Source organism: Antechinus flavipes, chromosome 3, assembly GCF_016432865.1.
Source record: "Antechinus flavipes isolate AdamAnt ecotype Samford, QLD, Australia chromosome 3, AdamAnt_v2, whole genome shotgun sequence".
Lineage (NCBI taxonomy): Eukaryota > Metazoa > Chordata > Mammalia > Dasyuromorphia > Dasyuridae > Antechinus > Antechinus flavipes.
The window spans coordinates 572473444-572490109 of record NC_067400.1 but is presented as its reverse complement, the minus strand read 5'-3'; the positions used below and the strand labels follow the sequence as shown (position 1 = coordinate 572490109).

General features: G+C 36.1%; 1 protein-coding gene across 1 annotated transcript in view; it reads right to left on the bottom strand.

Moving 5' to 3' along the window:
• SNRNP40 (small nuclear ribonucleoprotein U5 subunit 40) overlaps positions 1-16666 on the bottom strand; it is a 48182-nt gene that overhangs the window by 18056 nt on the left and 13460 nt on the right. Inside the window, exons 4-5 of the mRNA XM_051987978.1 lie at positions 16124-16289; positions 5388-5510 (exon numbers count right to left, since the gene is read on the bottom strand). Coding sequence (XP_051843938.1) covers positions 5388-5510; positions 16124-16289 — 289 coding nt within the window. The remainder of the gene's footprint in view (positions 1-5387; positions 5511-16123; positions 16290-16666) is intronic.

Here is a 16666-nt window from a genome sequence, read left to right as displayed (position 1 = left end):
AACAAAAGAAAACCAACACAGAAGCAAGAAAAGATGGACAGTTCTGAACATAAAGTATAGTATTATATAGATTTTCTTGAAATGTAAATTTATTGCTTTTTATTTTGAATTCTCTTATTTTCTCCTGTGCACATAGAAAAATTTTTTCTTTTCCTATTTTGTATTTAAGTTTAAAACAAATAACTAAAAGGAATGAAAATAAAAATACTTGGTGACTCTTTAAGGTCAGTGTGATAGAGCAGTAAGAGCACCACACTAAGTATTACAAAGACATGGTTTTCAGTTATGACTCTCTCACTATATATATGATTTAGGAAGATTCTCTGGTCTCAGTTTTTCAGGGGAGAAGCTTTTTATTTTCATTAGCTTGAAATCTAGCATTTCTTCCAATTTTGAAATTTAAAAAAAGAAGAAAAAAAAAAAAGACTAGGTCTTTGTCCATGAAAAAGGACAATAATCCCTGAGTTAAATGATCTTGTTATTTTCTATGATGTCTTTGTCCATGAAAAAGGACAATAATCCCCGAGTTAAATGATCTTGTTATTTTCTATGATTCTCCAATGAACAGGGATTTTAATTTCTTCCTATGGTGGTGGGCTTTTAAAGAAGAGCTCAATGGTGTCATGAAAAGATCATTAAAAATGATGGCCAGCTTCTCCTTTGATCAGGAGAGTTATTCTCCTCTAAGCATGTTTAAAGCAGGAGAGAAAGCAGAGATTATAATGAGGTCCTAAAAAAGAGAAATGAAATCAGATAATAAAAGAGTCTCCAAAGCTGGAATAGAAGATAGCTACAAAAATGGAAACTTCTGTTCTTGGAACATTATATACAGTTCTAGTTCCTACTTCTCATGAAAGGGACAATATTAGTATAAAAAGAGTTCAGAGAAGAGGAATAGAAAATGATCATGAAGAGCTAGAGCAAGAAGAAAAAAAAATACTTAAGAAGGAATACATGATCAAAATTTGTAAGCATGTTTTTTTTTTTGGTGATAGGTAGTATAAATGTTTTAAAACCATCTTACAAATGAGAAAACCTAGTCTCAGAGATATTAAATAACTTGCCTTTAAATGACAAAATCAGAACTCAAAGCCATATCTCCCAGCCTGTTTCAGAAGTCAGAGAAACTGGGTTCAAATATGACAAAAATTTGTAACATCATAGGATGAACAAAGATATGTTAATGGAACGGCACACAGGCTAGATAGGAAGACTCTTCAAATTTTAAAATGACTTGAGGAGATGATTGCAAATGTCTAATATGAAAGGCAACTTATCAGCACTAGAAAAACATTGCAGGGAGTATATAAAAGTATTGCTTCAAAAAATAACAATAGACATTCTAGGCTAAAATATATAACAATAAAAATAAGGGTATAGATTAATTTCCACTGTCAGTGCTGGAAGGAAGCAGATGGAGCACTAGCAGGTTGGAGCTGGCTCATTCTACTCACTCTTCTCAAACCCAAGGGTGCTAAGGAGATTCTCGGCTCCTGGAGCTGAGGCAAGCAGAGGCCGGAGGGTCACCAAGGATCTTGATGCCTATCTTCTGGAAGGCAATACAGAGCAATACCTCCTTGTGCAGCCAGCCCACAGGCACTCACTGCAGCTGAGAAGGTGAGGAGAAAAGAATCATGGAAGGAAACAGACATAGGAGAGAGTGCTGAAGCAGCAAGTCCTCATTCCTCTTGACCTCACAAGCCTGCCTCTTCCTAGTCCACCACCCTCAAAACTCCCTTCCCCAGATTAAAAGTAGCCTAGAGAGTTCGTGTGTGATTAGCAGCATAGAAGGGTTGGTGAAAGACCATACCACACAATCATCTTATGGCACACAAAAGAAAAGTATGGAAGCCAACAAAAAAAAAAAGCACTAGAGAAGCCAGTTCTGGTCAATTCAAGAACACAAAAGGTATCTCTTTCCCTCTCTAATCTCTCGCTCCCAAAGGGGAAAAATGTGCCTTTTCTGACATCCATATAAAGAGAAAAGGAGCCAAAGAAACTCTATGGCTGCTCAGATGCTGCTCCTGGCTGGAGCTGCTGGACCAGCCTGTTCACTCACCTCTGCTGTTTAAACTGGGCCATCCTCTCCCGGCTCTCCCTCCCCACCCCCTACCCCCTGTCACCAAATGGGTTAACAATCCAGATCCTGAACAAGCACCTGAAGACTAATTTCCCAGCTCCACTGCAAGCCTGCTCCCTAGAGCACATGGAGATCACAGATCCAGAGCCAGGCAGCTCCCAATCCCCAGTCTCTCTTTACCTTCCTAGCTTTAGACTCTGAGGCTGATTGTCTACTGCAACAGAAGGAGGTCCCACTGCCACCCCCAGTACAATCCCAAGTCTGGAGGACAAAACTCCCACCTTCAATGTCAGAGGTAGTTGATGGGCTACAGTAGGGAAGTCAAACTTTTCATTCATATCCTTTAAGGACAACATAACGACTACAATTCAATTTTTTACCCAGAACAACTTTTTGAAGTCCCCCCTACTGCCAATGTCCTCCATGAAGAAAGAAAAGAAAAAAAATCAAAGACAAATTCTATCACAATGTAGAAATTCTATGATGTGATAAAAACAAGATGATAAAACTTCTTTAGAATTAAAATGCATTAATAAATACATTAAAGGAAGACTCCAATTGAGGAAAGGAAGTGCACAAAGAGACAAAGGTACAATTAATAAAACTCCAAAGTAACACTGAAAAGATGGCAGCAGCAAGTAGTAGAATAAAGTCAAATGAAGGACAATTAGTAGAGAAAGTAAAATTGAATTATTAAGAACAAGAAAGGACAAGAAGAATTCAAATGACAACCAATAGATGTATAGAAGAAACAGGAGACAGAAGTCAAATTGGGAACTTTAGAGCAGAATTCTTGAAGATATTTAAAAAAAAAAAAAAAAAAGGAAAGAAAATCATTAGACCATGACTGAGAACAAAACCTCTACAGAATAGACAAGAAAAGGTGACATCCTGCAAGTAGAGTGAAGATACCAGAACTCGGTGTGAAAAAATTCTAATTACAAATCTCCAAAGCATGTAATTGTTAAGTTTTGGAATTACAAAGACCTCCAAATGTCAAGGAAAATATATTTTTCAAAAATAAGGGACAATTAACAAATCTGGACAAGCTTACATGAAAGCTTTAAAAAAATGGAGTTAGATGTTAAAAGTATATAATATAGATGTTATAATTATGAGTAATAAGCAACTGAAAGTAAAATATCCACCAGTATTACAGAAATTTCAAACTGAATTAACAGGAACAATAATATACTTTAAATATGTTATTATATATAGTTATTAGTTTCAAAAAGTTTTTGCAACCATGAGAAATATTTAAGCTGGAGTTTGAATGAAAAAATATATATATTAAGACAAGCACAAAAAGGAAGAAAACTAAAGATATATCCATAGTGAGAAATCACAAAAAAAGAAAAGGTGAACTGGCACTCCTAAAAGCTATCTATCTAAAAGAGGCCAAACCTCAGGGAATAAGAATTCGTTTCCGTAATTTAAATTAGAGAATTTAATTTGGTTTGCTAATTGGTTTTTAACAGTAGAAATAGTTATAGAAAATTAAAATAGACTTTATTCCCTTTAGACACATCAAGAACAATAAGAAAATAGGAGGGGAGAGTTAGAAATGTGACAAGACAGATCAAATTTAACATTTGTAACAATAAATGCCAATCTCTTAATAGGGATTAAAACCCAAGAATGAACCAAGAGACAAAATCTGTAAATATTTTGTTTACAGGTAACATGTGACTTAAAAAGACATAAATGGATCAAAATTAAGAAGACGGTCTAATTATATCATGCAACTGCAAGCTCAAAAAAAGCAAAAGTGGCAATAATTCAGAGAAAGTTGAATGCAAACTAAAAAAAAACCATGGGCATTATGACAACAGGAATAATGAATAAAATACTTAATTTTATATTTAAATAAACTACTGTCACTGTGTATTAAAAGAAAAAATAATATATAGTAAGGAACTTCAACATTTCAATAGCAGATTATTTAAGAGAAGATAAAAGAAATCACAAACTTGTTATTGAATAAGCTGAAAATAAGAGGCAAATAAAGAAAATTATGAAGCAAAGAATTCTTGGATGTTCCATTCAAATACATATAAAACTCTCAGAAAAATTGATTCCTTGTTTGATTTTTAAAAGATGTTTGGTAAATACAAAAAATCAGAACTCATGTGTGTTGTATTTTCAAGATGAGATGCAACAAAATTAAATAACAGCATGAACAAAAGCTATAAATGAACATGAAAATGAATCTACAAAAATCACAATAATGATAAAAGAATGTTTAAAAAACAATGACCACTCTAATACTAAATCTATAATAAATATCTATAGTGTATAAGCAAAAAAGTTCTTAGAAGCAAATTTATGGTGCTGAGTGCCAACATTAATAAGAAAGAAAGGGAAAAAAATAAAAATCTACACTAAAGATACTAGAAAAGGAACAAATAGTCCAAAGAAATAAGGAAAAGAGCAGAAATAAATAGAACATGAGAGAACAATTTAATTAATAAACAATACTAAGCTGGTTTTTTTGAAAAGGTTAATAAAAATGGATGTCATTAGCAAACAAAAAAAAAGGAGAGTGAGAAACACAAATCAACAAAATTACAAAGCAAAAAGAAAAGACCATAATAAGCACACAAGAAATTAAGAATATCATTAGGGAATACTGTACAAAAATATTCTAACAAATTAGAGAGTCCAAGCAAAATGGTTGATTATATACTAAAATATAAATTATTCAAACTGACAAAATGGGAAACCAATAATTTGAACTAATCTCACAGGAAGATATAATAAAAATAATCAAATAAAATACTCTGTTATACTGAAAACACCTCTCAGTTTGGCCTCAGGGCAGAATTGGAGATCCTTATACTTCTCTAAGCCTTCATTCTTTCATCTGTAAATATTAAGTGCAGGGGGCAATGAAGTGGTACAGTAGATAGAGCACTGGCCCTGGAGTCAGGAGGACTTGAGTTCAAATTCTGAGTCAGCCACTTGACCCTTCACAGCTGTGTGATCCTAGGCAAGTCACTTACCTCTAATTGTCTCGGGGAAGAAAATAAGAAGTGCCTAGGAGTGTCTACAAATGATTGTTGCATCAAATCAACTCTGTAAAAACTGAACACACCATATACATATCAACCTTGGTGATCATCATTACAATAACGCACTAAGAGAAGAGGAACCCAAAAAATCACTTTGGAAAATGCTTCACTTCCAAGTCATAAAAGGCTTCATTGGTATTATGTGCAGACATATCATAAATTTCTATGTTTAAAAAGATCAACTTTTGTTGTAAAAAGGAAGCAGAAAAATGGGGATGATTCCAAAGGAGACACACCTTGATATCATTGTCGATGCCACCAGAGATAATCTGATCACTGGTGTCATTGAAGGTCACAGTCAATACTTGATAGGTATTCTGAAACGTCTGGACAGCTGCTTTTTTCCGGATATCCCAAAGCTGAAATGACAGAATCCAGATGTTCAATTAACAACATAACTTACTCTTACTACAAAATCCTTCCAGTTTAAGGGTTCAGGGGTAATTAAAGCACAATGTAATTAAAACATAGACCCTGAACTCTCTAGGGCTCCTGAGGATTCATGTCAAATACAACAAGCAATGATTAAGCACTTACAGTATACCAGGGACCCACACAGGTACTGAGCATATGAAAACAAAAATGAAATACCACCTGTCCTCAAGAAGGTTACCCTCTAGTGAGGGAGAGACAACTCCTTCATATCCCCATCCTCACATTACAAGGTAACAAAGAGTCACTGAGTGGCACAAAGCACTGGGAGCTGGTCTTGAAGTCAGGAAGGCCGAGGTGCTCAACCTGCCTCCCCAAGTCTCCAGGCTGAGAGACCCGGGCACATCCCTTCATCTGTCACTATTCCAGGTAGCTCTCTAAGACTTGAAGCTACAGAGAAAATGCCAATCTGAAGTGCTGGAAGAAGTCCCTGTCCACTCTACTCCCCTCAAGATTCTTACATTAAGGAAAACACAGCTCTATTTCAGATGCACAAGATATGTGGGAAGGATGGAAGTTGAGAAAGAGGCCAGGCAGGTAGCATGAAGGGGAAGGGAAAGAGAGGAGGTATTTCTGGGAGGGGAGAAGGCTACAACTCTATCGACCCGGTGGGTCAAACCTACCTGGCCTCAAACATATATCTCTCTGACATAACTCCTATTCACAAAACGAACTCTCAGAAAGTGAACTGCCCCAGGTCTGCCTCCTGAGTCTAATGTTCCTTCTATAATTGCATGTTGCCCCTGTTACTTAAGACTGCCTAGCACCTCTGCTGCTTTTTGTTTTGGTCAGTTATTTCAATCAAGTCCAATGTGGAAAAACTACAGGAATTGTAGATGCTGTAGGATATCCTGGATTCAAATCCCAACCTTGCGATTTACTAGTTGGGATACTTCTGCCCTTCTATTATTTAGGCCTCAGTTTTCACAAATGTAAAATGAGGTGGTTGGAATAGATGCTAAGATCCCTTTCAGCTAGAAATCATGTGATTCCATGAACTCTTAGGCCCAATAACTCATTAATTTTCCTGAAACATCATTTTGCACATAGTATCTCCTATTCTGCTCAAACAGCTTCAATGGATCACTAATGCTCGCATGATAAAGTCTAAATTCTCTTGGAGAACATTTGCGGCTCTCCATCATCTGACTTCAAGATTCTTTTCTGGTATAATTTCCCAGTGACCCACCAAATGAAGCAGCTGGCTCATCTTACTCAAACAGGACTTTTTCATTCAGTGTAGATTTGATCATGTGACTCATTTGATCAACTCCAATAGCTTCCAACTGCCTCTAGGATAAAGATAAACTCTTCCATTTAGCAGTTAAAGCTCAGAACAATAGCCCAACCTATCTTTACAGCCTTAAAGGACATTACTTCCCCCTTTGCATTCCATGATTCAGTCAAACTGGCTTGTTCTCCTCACATGTCACTCCTTTGCACTGGCTGTCCCATATCCCTAAAATAGAGTCCCTCCTTAGTTCTTCTTCTTTTTTTTTTTTTAAACAGAATCTCTGTCTTGATTTAAAATGCAGTTCAAATCAAAAGTAATTTCACTCAATAGTTCAGTATATGAGAAACTTGAAAACATAAATTACTTTGGAAATAATTCCCTATTTAACAAGAACTGCTGGGAAAACTGTAAAGCAGTCTGGCAGCAATTAGACTTAGCGCAACACCCAACACCATAATTCACAAAAAATTTGAGCTAGGTAAGTGATTTGAATATTAAAGATCATGTCATTAAAAACTCAGAATAGGAAATAGTTGCATTTCTTAGCTAAGGGTAAGGGGATAAATCCTTACCAAAGAGAAAATAAAACAATTACCATTATATAAAACATTTTATTTATGTGAACGTTTTTGTACTCCAAATTTAACCTATTTAGGAATAAAAATTAAAAAAAACTAATGTTCTCATAGGAAAAATATCTTTGTATCAAAAAGCTCTGATAAGGATTCAATAGTAATATGTAGGCAATTAAATATGTAAGACTAAGAGTGAGGTTTAGAGTTAGATGCTGTAATGTCCATGCCTCACATGACAAAGAAATCATGCTGAGGAGATAGAAAATGTAAAAGTCACAGCCACAGCCAGCAGGTGAATATGGGTGATCCCAGTGAATGAGAATTTGCAAGGCTTTGACTGAAGGATATTCTGAAGGCTATTCTAAAGTCTCAAGTCTTGAACAGGATGCAGGTTTCCAAATGATTTTAAAACTACACACCCAAAAATTCTATATAGCAAACACAAAAAAAAGAATTATAAATGAGTCCATGAATCTATTTTATACTACCTAGTTTTTTAAAGCAAATTGCAAATTTCACACACTTTCAAAACTGTTCTGTGTGTGTTTTGAATATTAAAAGAATGTTTCAATGGAATTCTTTTGGGTATCACTGCTGCTAACTTCTCACTTCCACCTTAGCCCCACATTACCTCAAACAAACATTTTAACAAATTAATATAATCAAACAACAAATTCACATGATAGCAATGTCCAGAAATGTAAGTCTGCATCCTTCTATTAGGAAGTGATAACATGTTTTATCATAATTTTTGGACACATGGGGAAATCATTGCTCTATTCAGAGTTCTTAAATTTTTCAAAGCTGTTTTTCTCTACAATGTTTTTGTACTTTTATAAATTGTTCTCTAAGTTCTGTTCATTGTGTTAACTCTTACTGCTTGGGATTTTATTAAAGTATATATTTTGTCACTTCTTTCAGACTATTAATATCCTATTACGTCCATAATCTGTTCATATTTTGGATTACTTGCCATCTAGGGGAGAGGGTGAAGAGAAGAAGGGGAAAATTTGGAACACAAGGTTTTGTAAGGATCAATGTTGAAAAATTATCCATGCATGTTTTGAAAATAAAAAGCTTTAATAAAAAAATGAATAAACAAACCCCCAATATATTCAGCCATTTCTCCAGTTCTCTAAAAGGAAAGAGACAGTATCTCCTTATTGGATTCTAGTCATGTACTCCTTGGCCCCCTCCCTCCAGTTCTTTATAATTACCCTTTCAAGAATGGGAATTTGTTTTCCTCTTAACTATTTCTCATCTTGTATTATCCTCCCCTTTAAATTTCCTCCCATTCCATTTTTTCCCTTTTGATTTCAAAATATTTCTACACCAAATTCTATGTGCGCGCGCACGCATATGTGTGTATGTGTGTGTGTGTGTGTGTGTGTCCAACACTCCTTTGTTTTTTTTGAGTTTACCTGTTGTCTATTCTTCCCATCCATTTTTTAATGTTTATATGGTCTTCTTTTCATGTGCTCCAATGATGAGAAATTGAAAAACATCAATTGAAAAATATGGCTTTTCCTTCTTCTACCTTACATCCTATTTCCCTTCTTCAAATCAACGCACCCCTAAATCTTTTTTTCCTCAACACTCTTTAAAGATATTTAAGTTCTAAAAGAACAATTTTTTTCCCTTTAATATTAACACAATATCCTACTGTCCCTTCTGATTGTTTAAATAGACTTTTCTAGGGTTCTCTTTATTCTTAAGTTAGCATTTCAAAATTCCTGGTGTTTTCATCAGAAATACTTTGAAATACTTGCTATTCCTTTTAAGCTCTATCTTCCCCTCTACAGAATTATATTGAACTTTACAGAATAGGTTATCTGGTTGTAAGACTTTATCTTTTGTCTTTTGAAAAACTTTTGTCGTAATCTTAACTTGTACAATTTGAAAACAAATGTTTTCTCTGAAATTCATTAATTCCTTAAATATGATTATGTACAATATACATATACCAGAAAGTTTGGGACTCTCCAAGTTACCTGCGTAAGAGTACATTGATTAATAAAATTTTGTCTTTATAAGACTATAAGCTCTCTGAAATCAGATTTATTTCTGACTATTGTAGGCCCAGTCCCACAGCATAATGTCTTGAACACTTATTGGTTGAATTCAATTGCTGTTTAATTCAAAGCAAGAACTTAATATATACAGGTGCTACAAAATTCCAAGACTAATATGCTGATTTTGTCACAATGTGGACATATATGTTTACTATTTAGTTCACATTTATGTAGCAGTTTACAAAGCACTTTTCTCAAACAATCTTGTAAAGTAGGCAATGATAGCACTGTGATTCCTGCTTCCAAAATGAGGAAACTGAGGCTGCCTAATTTGGTCACTTTTGTCATCTTGTCACAATGTCATTTTGTAGGCTGGTAGCACAATGGAGATGTGAGCCAAGATCTTTAGATCCCAAGCAAATGTACAACATATATTTAATAATGGGTTGCCAAAGCATATATTAACCCATTTCTCTCTTTTATCTTTTAATCTGCAAAATGCCACTGTTAACATGCAATAATTGTGAGGCAGAAGAAAAGGAAGACTTTATCAAAATAGAACATCATACAAGTTTTCACCTGATTAGGCAACGAATTAAGATTGTAAAACTCTAGCTGACCTGATCAAAATCATCTGCTTTATTCTACTCCTAATGCTACAAGGAAATATAGATCACCTATTTGAGCCTTTTCTGGGTGGTGGATTTGGCCACAGGCTTTTTCTGGGCCTCCTCCATGGGTGCCTACTTTTTAGAGAACATTTGCTAGAAGCAGCCTAATGCATTGTGGAGTCTGCATACTTGCATTCAAAACTTGGCTCTGATACTGTACACACAGGTGACCCTGACCAAGCCACTAATCTTTTATGGGCCTCAGTTTTCTCCTTTGTAAAATGAGGGGTTGAATTAAATGATCTCTACTTTTAAATCTATGATCTTTGTTTGAATTCCTCATCAGTAAAATTCTTATATGTTTGAAAAGTCTGAATGTGAATGAAGGGAAAATAATTCCAAATGGAAGCGTTCTAATATTTTGAAATTCATTTGCTTCATGTAATCAATGATATAATTTAAATAGCAGACAAACTGGGTAACTATTGCCAGATATTGTGTTACCATTATGAATAGAAACAGAAACATATGTGACATAACATTTGTTGGGAGTATCAGGAGCTTCACAATACATTTGAGAAGAGATGTAAGATATTTAATTCATGCATATAGTGTGGCCATCTGCATCTAGAATACAATTATGCTTTCAGGGAATGTCTTATTATTGGTAACCTACAAAATGAGACATCACCTTTCAATTTGAGATAAGCAGTTTTAATATTAAAATCTGCTCTCTCCAAAGACTTATACAAATATCATGAAAATGCAAATTTGGGGCTGTGTGTCATATATGGAAAGCCTACATCAAAAGTGAAAATAAATTATAGCTCATATGAGGTAAGAAAGGATGGAGTTGGCTACTCAAAAAAATTATATGTATAGATCTTGTAATCCATTTTTCAGAGATTCCAATAACATTGAGAAGGCTACACATTTGTATTTATTTTGTGTGATAATGGACAATGACAATGGCCTATTGGAGGACCAGCTGACCAAAGTTCAGAATCTCATCACCAGAAGGTTGGCCAACAAATGATGAAGACCTTATTTAGGTAGAAGTGGGACTAAAGGAACTCTAAAGTTACATGTGCAGACCTGAAATTCAATATGCATCCTATGAATGAGAAATGGGGGCTGGAAGCTTGAGAAGAAAGCAAATTAAGAACGTGACACAAAGGCTGAGTGACATGAATTAAGGTAGAGCACCTAGCTACACACTTCTTGGAATGCTTGAAAGGTGGCACCAGCTGGTACAGAGAGGGCTAGACTCATCTCTAGGAGAGACCTGGGCTCCCAGGGCATCCCACTCAACCTCCCCAAACTGCAAACTTTCGTTTCCTCAGCTGTCAAAAGAGCCACCTCACCGGCTTTCATGCAGTTCAAATAAGACAATGCATGTGAAACAGCATGGAAACCTTAACATGCCATGGGAATATCAGAGCAATGATCCTCTCTGCTGCTACAACTTTATGCCATTGCCCTATTCTGCTCTCATTACATGCAAATAAGTTGGGATTTAGTATTTCTTCTGGAACTATGTCCATCTCACCTCTCTGACTGGATCACCCAGCCACCTAAGGATCACCCTGCTGAGGAGGAAACCTCTCTTGGAACAGGAGACAGGACAACTCTCATTTAGAAAGATGTGGGCTCACCTGTCATCATTGACATGTATGGGTTATGTGACCCTGGGCAAGTCACTTACCCTCTCGAAGCCCCAGGCAACTCTCTAAGACTAGAAGTTGCAGAACAGGTGTCGATCTGCATTGGTGGAGGACGTTCCTCACCAGGAGTTCCCCTACACCAATAAAATCAGAGGTTGGAACCAAAAAAAAAAAAAAAGTTCTCAGAACGAATTTACTTTAAGAGGACATATGCCCATATGTGTAAACAAAATTCAAGAGAGGGAAACAGAGATACAAAGAAATAATAATTCTATACTAGACTTTTTAGGAAGATAACATTCAGTAACAGAGAAAATCAGAGAAACAACTCACAGACAAGAGTCAGGATTTATTGATCTTGATTTCCCAAAGACAACAATGAACAGGATAAACTCAGAATAGGGGAGATCTGGACAAGGAACTTTGGGGCAGAGATCTTCTAGGACTCACCTCTGATGTCTATCCCTGAAAAGGGAAGCACCAACAATAATGTGGGGAGGGGAGGGGGTCTAACTACAGCTCAACCATGCCAACAGAAAAGAAAATCATCTGAGAGAAGATTAGCATACTGGGAACCAATGACACACCCAAGAACTGGCCTTCATTCTGCAGAGAATCACCGTCTAGCTCCCTGGAAACCACAACACATTACCAGGGCTTTCAGAAGGCATGGTGGAGGTTCTGTCCAGAAAGCCATGGACCTCCCCTTCCAGGCACCTGCTCAGAGACTTCATCAGCCCCATACAACACTTGGTCTCTACTTAGGAAACAGTTTGTTTTTAGGAATTGAATGGAGGAGGCAAAAACCGACCCATGTCCTCCTGCTTTATGGTTCAGAAATGGAAAATAGTAACAACATGGGCAACTCCAGGAACCTATGGCAAGGTTGGTTGCTTGCAGTCTAGCTTTCTCTGTGAAGAACAAGGGAGCCAGGAATAATGGTAGAGAAAAGACAGGAGAGGTAAACAAAAGTCAGCCAGGTACATGGTTCCATGAGCAAAGAAGCAAAGAAATTTCACAAGTGAGGATTTATCAATTGAGAATAATGTAAATACTCCTTTGAATTAGATGAAACTAGCTGACTAATCAAATTCGTGGCATGAGTAAAAGTCTAAAATCAGATGAACAAAATGAACACCCAGCTAAACAATTTCATTTTATCCATAAAGAAAAAGGTTGAGTATTTTGCCTGCCCATAGGAGTATATGAATTATACACAAGGGCAACCTCATTCCATTCATGAGACACTCGATTTTCAATATTGCAAATGAACTTATCTTTTTACTTTTCTTTCTTGTTTCTCTCTTGTCCTTCAAAATGCTTCCTGATTAGCGGGAACCCTGACCGACAGTTCCAAAAGTAGGGATGTAGGGAATCAGAGGAAGGAAGACAAACAGATGACCACCCTTTACTCCTTTCTCTGAGTTTCAAAAAGAAAACAAGTGGGCCAGAGCAGAAGTTCACAGAGGACTCTTCCAGGTCTAAAAGTACTGCTTCATAATTTCCAAAGTGTACTTCTCATCCCGAGTTCTAGGATCATTTCCAGCCACTTACAGGGCAAGTTTTACATACAAGCAGATCACTACTCAATGACATCAGGCGTGGGAAAAAGCCCCCTACTTAAAAACAAATTGTTTCTCAGGCACTGCTAGATTTGTAAAGATTATTACTGTTGTTCCAGGCTTTCTTAGGAGGCAAAAAAGATATAAAATAAATAAAATAAAATAAACCTCCCTACTCCCTGCTAATTTTCTTTAGGGGATTCTGAATCCTCCTCCAAACCTGTTATCTCCAGCTGGAAAAAAGTTGGATAAAAAAAATGAATAAAACAATGGAGACATGATGTTTGTATACTGGTATTTGGCTTGTCCAAAAAGGTTTTCTACATGCTCCGGAATAAGAAAATTTCTATGTCCATCTATTGAAGACAATGGACCTCTGGTATCCTGAAGTCCTGTCAACGCCAGCATTTCTCTCCCTATATTCTTATGGTTTCCAAAGCATTTTCACTTACAAATATTTTCTCATTTAATCATCATAAGAGCCTTGCTGATTAGAAGGTCAGGTAGTATTTTCTCCTTTTTTATAGATCAAAGCTTATTAAACTGTGGGTCACAACCCCATATAGGGTCATGTAACTGAATATGGGGGTCATAAAAAATTTAGCAAAATTAAAGGTATTAAATATTCCACTTAATTCTTTATGTAAAAAATAAGCAAGCACATCCATCTCCTTTGTATGCAAATTTGCTTTCATTTTAAATAAATGATAAACTCATATAAACACAAAGAATTATTTAAAAAGAAATTTCTTCGTGATTTATTAAATGTTGGATCTGTATGCTTATTTTATATCCCTACATACCAGGGGTCATATAAAAGTTTCTCAGGCAAAAAGGGGTCACATGCAGAAAAAGTTAAAGAAGCCCTGCTATGAATGAGTTCAAAGACTATAGAGTACAGCAGAAAAAGCTGGCTTAGATGTTAGGGAAACCAAGATTCAAACCCTACCTCTTACTGACTGTGGAACCCTGGGCAAAACCCATGACCTCTTAAGAGGCTCAGATGACTACTAAGCTGCACAGAAGGTGCTCACTGATTTTGGTAAACTGGAGTGTTAGTAGGAGCCATTTTTCTATGGATCTGGACTATCTCAAAAAAGAGAGGGAAAAAAAAACCTAAATCATGAGTAGCCTGAGGCTCAAATGACTTCCTTAATTTACCCCATGGCTCATCCAATTGGCAAGGGTCAGAACTGGAAATAGAAGCCAGGCTTCTAGGTCCCAACCTGGAGCTCCTTGTATCAAGCCAGACCATCTCATTGCTGAAGACCTGGCATCTTAACATTTCAGTACAACTTCTGAGAAGGTCTCATGTCATGGCCTTTGCATCATTACATATCAATATCTTATCGTAAGTAAATCTAACTAACTGTATACATAAAAAAAGTACTTCATTTACAGAGGAGATGGTAGCTGAAGGGCCAGAAAAAACTGACTTACGCTCTCAGAAGAGCAATTAATATTCTCCTGGAATACCATTATTGATAACTGAAAATGCATACCAGAAGGAATTCTTTAAATTACTAAGACAATCATACTATGGGCTCAAAAGACATTTGAGTAAATTTCTTTTTAAAGCCAGAATTATTATGTATATAAGAAGAATTATCGAGCACTACTTACAGATGGACAGACAAATGTGTAGTGTCAATTTTGAGAATGCAAAAACTCGGTTTGGGGGCTTTGCAGAAACAGAAATGGGAGAGGTCACAAGTCTGCAGGGGGATTTGGAGTGGGGGTGGGGAATCTGGCACGAGCCAAGTATTATTAATGCTTGGGAGAGAGCAAATGGATTTGTCCTTGGTAGCTTAGACTCCCAGAGCCCTGGATGAGTCACAAAGTATTCTGTACATGTCCTTCTTTGCTCATTTCAACAATTCTTGCTTGAGGTAGGGAGGTAAAGTCCTACCATACTCATTTTACAAATGAAGACACAGAAGTAGAGTAAGACTAGCATCGGCTGAAGTTCATACATCTAGTAAATTATATCAGTGGGATTTGAAGTACAGTAAGACTAGCATCTGCTGAAGGTCATACATCTAGTAAATTATATCAGTGGGATTTGAACTTGGTCTTTTTTGACTCCCTCTCCCTGTATTATGTCGCCTGGGCTAGAACCAGCCTGTAGGCCTCCACTCCATATGATTTGCGTTTGTTGACTTGATGCTGTGCATTCTGAATCCAGATGCTTAGCAAGTATATCACTGGTCAAAACAGAGTCAGACAAAAAGCTATCAGATTTAATTTTGGTGGAAAACAATTACCAATATTATAGGAAATACAATTCAGTGCAAATATCCTATTCAGTAGTTGACATAATCTGTGTATGTGAGAGTCAGTGCATTCACTTAAAAGTTTAACTACCAAAGGAACTGTGAGGTTTCTAAATACAATCTGTCTTATAATTCCCTTTGGCTCAAAACTGACCCAGAGTTCAAAATTTGGTAACACAAGAAAAGCTATAGTAGTTTAAATTTCATTATTATGATAGCACAAATATAATCTCAGATAGTTAAAATAACTCTATACTACATACATACTATATAACCTTGGGCCATCTCTTAAATTATTTTTAAAGTCCCCTCATATTTACTATTTCATGCTTTATTTAATGTTTACCTATGTATACATTTAACATTCATTCTAACATAGCAATGTACATCCATCACCTGTTATAACTTTTTGTTCTCAAAAATAGAAAACTTTCTATCTTTGTTTCAGGGAGGAGAAATGGCACTATGGCCAAGTTTAGAAGTGAAAGACTATAGGAAGTATTCCTACTTAAAAAGAACCCATTAGAAGGTGGTGAAGACTAAGGTTCGGTTCATATTTGAATGCTACTATGCCACCTCAGAAGCTGTTAAGTCACACAAAATACCCACCTTAACAGTGCCATCATCACTGCCAGTGCAAACTAGTTGGGGGCCTCTCCTGGCAGGGTAACAGGAATTCACAAAAGAAGTGTGCCCCTTCAGCCTCTTAATTCTCTCTCCGGTTTCACTATCCCACACAGCAACAGTCTTATCTGTGGAAGCTGAGAAGAGCATGCTGAATAGTAGAGAACAAGAAAGAGAAGGAAAAAAAAAAAAGAGAAAGTTTTAAGTTAAAAAAGACACTAAATTTTATTCTATCCATTTTGCCATTACCTGTAAAGCAAGTATAATAAATCATACAAGTGGTTAAAATATAATAAACTGCTAGGTAGCAATTAGTCTGAAAAAGACCAAGGGAAGGGTAAATGAAACCTAAGTGTAACAAATCAACAATATGAGAAAGCAGCTTTGAAATCTAATGTCATTTCTGGCTACAGAAGAGATGCAGAGTGTCTAGCATTGAAAGGCAGTAATTCAATTGTATTCTATCCTTAGATAACAGGAGTAGGTTCAGTTCTAGGTTCTATATTTGAGGGGAAATATTGATAATTT